Source organism: Watersipora subatra, chromosome 7, assembly GCF_963576615.1.
Source record: "Watersipora subatra chromosome 7, tzWatSuba1.1, whole genome shotgun sequence".
In the NCBI taxonomy this organism is placed as follows: Eukaryota; Metazoa; Bryozoa; class Gymnolaemata; order Cheilostomatida; family Watersiporidae; genus Watersipora; species Watersipora subatra.
The window spans coordinates 50,012,338-50,020,022 of record NC_088714.1 but is presented as its reverse complement, the minus strand read 5'-3'; the positions used below and the strand labels follow the sequence as shown (position 1 = coordinate 50,020,022).

Here is a 7,685-nt window from a genome sequence, read left to right as displayed (position 1 = left end):
GACTATTGATAGCATCATTGTAAACAATGCTGCGCGCGGTATAGGAAAGCCTCGGGCACCTGATTGTCTATGTCATAAATGACACCGACAGTAACTGAACAACACTATGTTCAAGCACTTTTCATTGAATGTCATAGGGTATTACCTACTTGCTTACATAACGGTAGCGACCCAGCTTGAGGATAGATATTTCACAGTAAATCCAAAGGATCTGATGGTTGTAGCTGAAGGAGAAGAAGCCGTACTACATTGTGATGTCAATGACAAGACGGATATGCTAATTACTTGGTATATGGACAACAAAATGATCACAAATACAGAGCGTAGATACCAGGATGGAACAGATTTAGTGATTAGACGAGTCAGTTTGAAGCTGGATTCTGGAGTTTTTTATTGTGAAGCACAACATACTACTTCAGGGATGGGAATTCAATCAACAACAGCAATGCTCAATGTAACATGTAAGTATATAAATAAGTTAGCCTATACAAGTAAGTATATATGCATTCCAGTTGCTAGAAAGGTATGTTTTACTCTGAAAAGCAAACCTTACTCAAAACTTCAAACACTTTTAAGGAGTTCCTTTATTTATCTTGAAATTGTCTGCAGTTTTAGAGACACTTTTTCTTGTCGTCAGTCGGCAATAGTAGTTGCTCTAACTTGGTAAATAGGAGTCTATTCAACAGGTAGCAATATTTATTATGATTAAATAGCTCACTTAGCTGCGTTTCAAACACCAGATCTTCGATGGTTCACAAAATAATGTCAATGACGAGTGCATTACATGAGTGTCAGGAGTTGTGCGCACAGGTAGCAATAAAACTGTACTAAAGAGTGGGTCATTGCAAATTGGTACACTTTATGTGGGTTTCTGGGTAACATGGCTAATGCTACAGCTAGCTACACGATGCAAAGTCATGCGCTTATGCAAATGGATTAACAGTTTGTAAGTTTCAAGCTGGATTGGCAGTGACAATTATGTCAGGGTGCTGTTTAACTAAAAGAATAATATCGTTTCGAAGAATAATAGAACATTTGTTTAAAATGATTCAATTTTCTGTTTCAGACTTTAAAACTCCTTTATGCAATGCGCAAACGCAGCTCTCAAATTGTTTTAGACTTTAATATTTAAGAGTTTGACCATAAAAACCATTTCAAGTGCTAGTTCCATATTCTGAAAAGAAATTTTATATTTACGATTTTATCAGTAAATCTTTAGAGATTTTTTTACTAGGACATGCAAAGTTATTTACTCTGCTTTCAAATTAATCAAAATCTTTTAGTATCTCACATCGAGCACAGTAGCACAGCTTATTTCTGGAGTGTTGTATAAAAAACACAAATTTGTTTGTTTGGGTATGTGAGGGTTTTCATGTTGAATCCCTTTTTAATTTGAGTTCCATGTCAGTAAAATATCACTTCATAGTGAGTTTTTACCAAAATAAGAAGATATGAAACTGTGAGATTTTTAAACCTGTCACAATTATGGTTGAATATCCCCCACCATCCGCTGATAGTAAAAAACTGCCTTATAACATCCATTTGTAGTGGTGAGTGCCATTTTTCTTCTCTCATATTGAGCAATTTATTGTTAGAATGCTTGGTTTGAGGCTATGCAATTGACAACTTGTTTATTGAGCTCTCTAAACAAATTTTTTGTTCAGATGATTTGCTCATTGGCAGGCTCTGATCTAATTCACTTCTTTCCCTAAGCATTTCCCACAATGCCTGGTAATATATACCTATGGTCATGTAATAACAACTGTAAACACATTATCCTTCCACAACAACATGAATGGCAAGCCGCTCCTATAAAAGCTATTTCATTGCCAGCCAATTTCATGGCAAGTAGACCACTCAGATGAACTCTAGGAAAAACATATATGCAAAGTAAATTTATGTCTTTGATATTTTGAGACAAACATTGAATGTCAAAACCAATCTAGCACAGAAAAAGTTTATCAACTCACTTACCATGGTTTTATCAAGTTAATTTGGTTTGATTAAAGTGTGGCACTGTTTGAGGCTTGGAGATAGGAAACAGCTGATAGACTTAGTCCAAAGAAACACATCAATTGTAGAAGCTTTTGTGCTCTCTTACTCGATTTGCTTCATTCACTCAACAATAAACCAGTGCACTGCCTTTAAAGTAAATGGCTGTCCACCCTAGCAATTGTGTTATAACACATGTTTAGCAACATGTGTCATTACCAGTGGCTACATATTCTGAGATCACACTCTGTGCTTCATGTATACTCACTGTCTCAGTAATACCAACGCCATCAGTAAATCCTCTACTAAGGTTTTTCATTCAAGTATATTTCTAACATTTATTTATTTTAATATTCAGCCAAAACAAAATGTTTCTATTGATTGCTAACAGCAGATTTATACTGTTATAGTAACTTTTTGAAGCCTTACATGTGTCCTCAGCACCCACAGAATTTGTCTAACGGTAGCAAGTAAAAGCAAAAGTGTTTTAAACAACCATCAAGATACTATATGTTGAATGTATTATCATCACATCTGTACTTTTGTGATGCCAAATATTAAGTTGCACATACACTTATGCATTGAGGGTCGTAAAACAGAAAGCAGAGTCAGTTAACAATCTCTTAGAAGCAACAGAACTTTTAAAATTTTGATTAGCTGGCAAGTGGTCCTCTAAGTTGTGTTGTTTGCCGCAGACGTTTCCTTTCGACGATACAAAAACAAGCCTTCGGGTCAAATAAAAAGCCATTAACTACAAAGAAAGATAATTTTCTTGGCCAGTTGCCTCCCCTCTTAGAAGTCTTTCTCTCTCATGAGTGCGCAGCAGGCCTACCGTAATGAATGGGCATGACACGTGGCAGCATTTGGCAGGTAGCTCATAGCTGTGCTGCTGTTTCAATTACATCCCACCTCTGTTGCCCTTTTCAGCAAACTGTTTTTCTCTTGCAGCAACAAATACACACACATGTTTTCTACTTAAGAAAATGCCTGCTGTATGCAAATTTCTGATTAACAGTTGATTTTATAGCCAAGCCTGCAACACGCTTCTATCAACAGTTTTATGTTAGATATATTGCTCTCTTGTGTCTGTTATGTTCTCTGCAACGTGTGTAAGCCATCAGGTAGAACAGCTTGTATGACAGGTTTGCGCACAATCAGGCCAGAGGAAATTAGAATTTATTGAAGGTATTTCATTATCCATTGTTAGTTTGGTGAACAAGACAAGTGCATGTTAATAAAAGTCTGAAAAAGTGAAACTATATCCTTGACACAAATCTGATCAACAAAACAAATGACAAAACATTAAAAAGGGCAATAAAAAGACCAACAGAGAGCTTGCAAAGATTGCTGAAATTTAGGTCGATGAAATTGTAGGTGTTAAATTTTAAAGATCGATCTTTCTGCGAGAAAACTGCTCATGGAATTCCTTCTGCTTTCAAAGATCAACCTGGCTGTTATTGATAATTAGTCAAAAGGCTGTAAAATGCATTTATAAACAACATGAAACACATGAAGATGTCCTTCTAGACATTCAATCTTTTGAAAAATGATAAGACTGACCACATAAAAAAAGCCAAATTGGCAGCATAAGTAAAATATATACTGCTAATTTTGGTGAAGCCTTTACAAGAAGTGCTACTGTTATTTGATCAATGTTCAGTAACATACTGAATGAGAAATAGATTCAATTAAAAACACTACTCTGACAGATATCGCTACTTTCACATGATTAGTTTTTAAGAAGGTCGCCCAAAGTTTGGCCAAACACAACACGTTGACTAAGCTTTTTCTTATAAGCCTGGTTTCCATATGACAGCGCAAAGCGCAACAAGGCGCGCGACAAGACGCACTACCTCGTGCGTAGGCCAGCTGTGATGTGGAAATGTCAACTCACGACGATCGCGCGATGTGTGTACCCTGATCGCAAAGATTCAACAGAATGGATCCTTGCGACGGGTGCCCGCGATGGAGTACTCACAATACACCGCTCGACCTTTTCAACCTATCCCACAATTCAAACGGAGGGATGTTTTCTGAAGAAATCGGTTTCCCCTACGAAAGAGTAAGCCTGGTTTTCATATGACAGTGCAAGGTCGCAACGGAGGGCTGGTTTCCGAAGAAATCGGTCTTCCGTGGAAAAGTAAGGAAATGTCCCACCCTGCCCAATGCAAGCATGGCAAGTACGCGCGCTATGGAAACACTGCATCGCAGCCCAAGAAATGCATTGCGTATGATCACTGGGCCGCACACGATCATTGTGCTGTCGTATGAAAACCAGGCTTTAGCTAGACTAGCTTAATGCTGGGCGTTGCATGAGTAATGAGAGAAGTTTTTGCATCGAAAATTTATTTTAAATCCGCAAATGCAACATTTATCGTTCAAAATTTTTTAATGAAGGTGTTTGTTTATTTTTGTGTGTGCTATGTTTAATTAATTTTATGCTATATATACACATATATTTATAGCATTTTGGGCTAGTCTGAGCAATTTTTTTTCTTCTAGTATGCTAGCAATCCTACGCGCTGTTAATGATTGGAGGGTGTAATAAGTATGTCCTCAATTATTCCATACTGTGGCATAGTGGCCATGTAGAATAGCAATTAGTGTTCCTGTCTACAAAACAAGTTTTTTCAAGTTTAGTTTCAGCGCGAAGTGGTTTTTTCATTCCTATAACTTTATCGCTATTAATAATTGGACATACGACAAACAGACAAACCAATAGTTAGACAATAGCAGTTATGTATTATTACAAAGTACTGGTACACTAGCAGACCAGTAGGCTTTCATAGATTGTCAGGTGTAATAACTATACACACAATTATTCCCAGGCACTCGATAGCTGTAAATCGCCGCCGTTGTTTGAGTGTTAGCCCTGTAAGCTGAAAGTCGCATGTTCGAATCATGTATCATACTATCTTTTTTGACTTCTAATCATAGCTCCTATTATAGTAATGGTTCTACGCTTAGATGTTGTAAGGTCAGTTAGACCTTGAAACTTTCTTAGTGTAGTCATATATGTTTAGCAGGATTTCCTTTTATTGCTTATATGCTGCCTGTTGTCATTTTTACAACGCGCATCCACAGCTTTTCTGAGACAAGTAGATTTCTCTCTGAATTAACAATAAAAAAATCTTACAAGACAAGTCTTTATTTCTAGTGAGATAGGTGATATAAATAGGGCTATTGGTTTATTTTTTTGAGAAATTAGAGCTGCACTGCGCCATCGCAGTATAGTACTCAAAATTTTTTGCAATTTTGTTGGACAACCATGTGCAATATGCACCACTTTGGTGAAAGTGATTGGCTGCCCTGAATTGCTTAATCTATATTTCCCTTAATGCTAGTTACTGCTAGGCTAGCATAATTATGGACTAGTACAAGTGAATTACAATTTTTTAATGCGCAATGGGCATTTACTCTTACTGCATAATGCCTGTTGCAACCTATTGCGCAGTCATTTCCATGACACATTACCTGAAACACAGCAATTCATGCACACTGTGTTGTGCATTCTTTAAAATTTGTTTCGGTATGTGCAAACAAAAGAATCTTCACATGAGAAGCTGCCCAAGAAGCCAAAGCGTAAAAGTTTGCATTTGATTGAGCTAAATGTTATTAGTGAGCTCAATATTTACTTTAGTTTTTTACAAATGGTCCACTAAAGTGAGTTTTGGAATGCAACTGATGAAATTGTGCGACCATAAAGCAGGAAATTGCCTAAGTTCTAGAGAAACAACAGTTACTTGTGTACTTTGAGTCTTCTAATTTGGTTTCCATGTGGTCACAGCCTGAGAATACGAAATTATTCCTTGGTTCATCAGTAACACAGAGGCTAATAAACGTAACTGCTGTTTGTTTTTTAGTGGAGGCGAGGCTGTTTATACTTGTCATACGATTATAAAGTATAACAACATCTGTTTACATTCATCAAGCTTCATCCTTCTTGTTCCGACAACATCAATAGTAGCTGGCAGCGGGCAGCTGATAATTCAGCTCATAATTATTGTTGTGACAAAAGATTTCCAAACCTGCTCTGCTAAAGCTCATTAGACATACATTAGCTACAGTGGGAAAACCTTTCAAGTAGAGTACTTCGCTGAAAGTTCTTACTTTGAGAATCCATGAGCTTTTGTAGTTTCTTGATGCTTTTTGCATTGGCTGCCGAGGCTTTTCAAACTAACAGATATAAGATTTTTGTCAGTGTGAAAAAATTCATCGAAGCTCAATTTTGAGTTCAACAAATGGTTATAACAGATCAAATCATTATGTGCCGCAGGCTGCGTAGTGTTACTCGACACAGCGTTTGCGTGCGGTCAAGATCCGCATTATGCGCCTTTAGTGATGGTAATAGAAAACCTTTCTGACTGGTGAGTAGTTGATTAATTATCCTATTGTGTATGTGCTTAGAAGCGAGGAAACTATTTGATAGCTACCTTGAGCCAATAACAAACATGTTTACAGCCCACCCTGGGTGAAGTTTCATTTTACGAAAATGTTAAAATTTTATCACAATCTTTTGTTCGCAGTGACCCATCGTATCAGACTCCAATACAACTAACAATGCTCACAAATGCTATGTAGATCAACAAACTTATTTTATTTTCTATTTAGTAGTAGTACTAATGGTGTTGATTATTTTACATCAGACGATAACAATAATAATTGTTAATAATAAATAAATAATAATTAAATAAAATAATTATAATAATTATTGTTATTATAATAATAATAATAATAAAAATAATAATAATTAGTATTATTATTGTTAAGAAATTATGAGAATAGTCCTCTCATAGTAGAATTGAGGAAGATGTTGGATCCTTTAGCCTTTTGTTAAGACCCGGACTCAACACGGACTAAAACCAGTCACCTACCACCACACGACTGTGAAGAAAAACTCTTACAATAATAATTATAATAATAATAATACAATGCACTCTAGTAAAGGTGATAAATCTTTAGATTAAGAATATGCAGTTCTTACTCACGGTAAGATGGGGGAGCCAGCAAGCAGTTCAAGGTCATTATTCAACACATTTTTATAATTATTAGCCGTTTTAAAATTTCCTCCTGATCACTTTGGTCTCAAAGCCATTTTTGTATACATTGCTATTTACAGGTTATGACAACCTATTATATATGCACTATTGTCAAATATTACATTTTACTGAATATTCAATGATGTTTGAGTAAAATGTTATTGGGTGGCAAAAGCGTTGAAAACTTTGTAATGTGAACTTTCATGCATGTAATTCTGGTGACAAATAAAGATTTTATTTATTAAAATTGTAAGAAATTGTCTCAGAATTGTAAAAATTCATTAGTTATTGTTATTTATTATTATTGTTATTTGAAAATAATTTACTTGTTTTGATCAAAAAAAGAGCCTTAACTTGTAGAAAGCATAATGAGAGTCGATACCTATTACTAATATTACCGTATTACTAATAGAAAAAGTCTACAATTATTCCACATTCTCCTAATATATTTATAAGGAGTCAGTAAATCTAAAAAGTATCATGAACAACTAATAGGGCTTTTTGGTTTTCAAAACTGAGGTTTTAAAAAATCTGCTGTACCTAGCAATAGTTTTTTGTACTATTAATTGGCTGCTCCATTTTTACTTCTAAGGGTGGAAACTGACGGCACACCCATTCTTCACTGCTAGCCATTTGGCCATGATATGCTAAATC

The 7,685-nt window shown here is 35.7% G+C and overlaps 1 protein-coding gene across 1 annotated transcript in view; it reads left to right on the top strand.

Annotated features, from left to right (window-relative positions):
* The first annotated feature begins 174 nt into the window (after positions 1–174).
* LOC137399444 (inactive tyrosine-protein kinase 7-like) overlaps positions 175–7,685 on the top strand; it is a 61,600-nt gene continuing 54,089 nt past the window's right edge. The window contains exon 1 of the mRNA XM_068085563.1: positions 175–461. Within this exon, the coding sequence (XP_067941664.1) occupies positions 215–461 (247 nt within the window). The 5' untranslated portion in view covers positions 175–214. The remainder of the gene's footprint in view (positions 462–7,685) is intronic.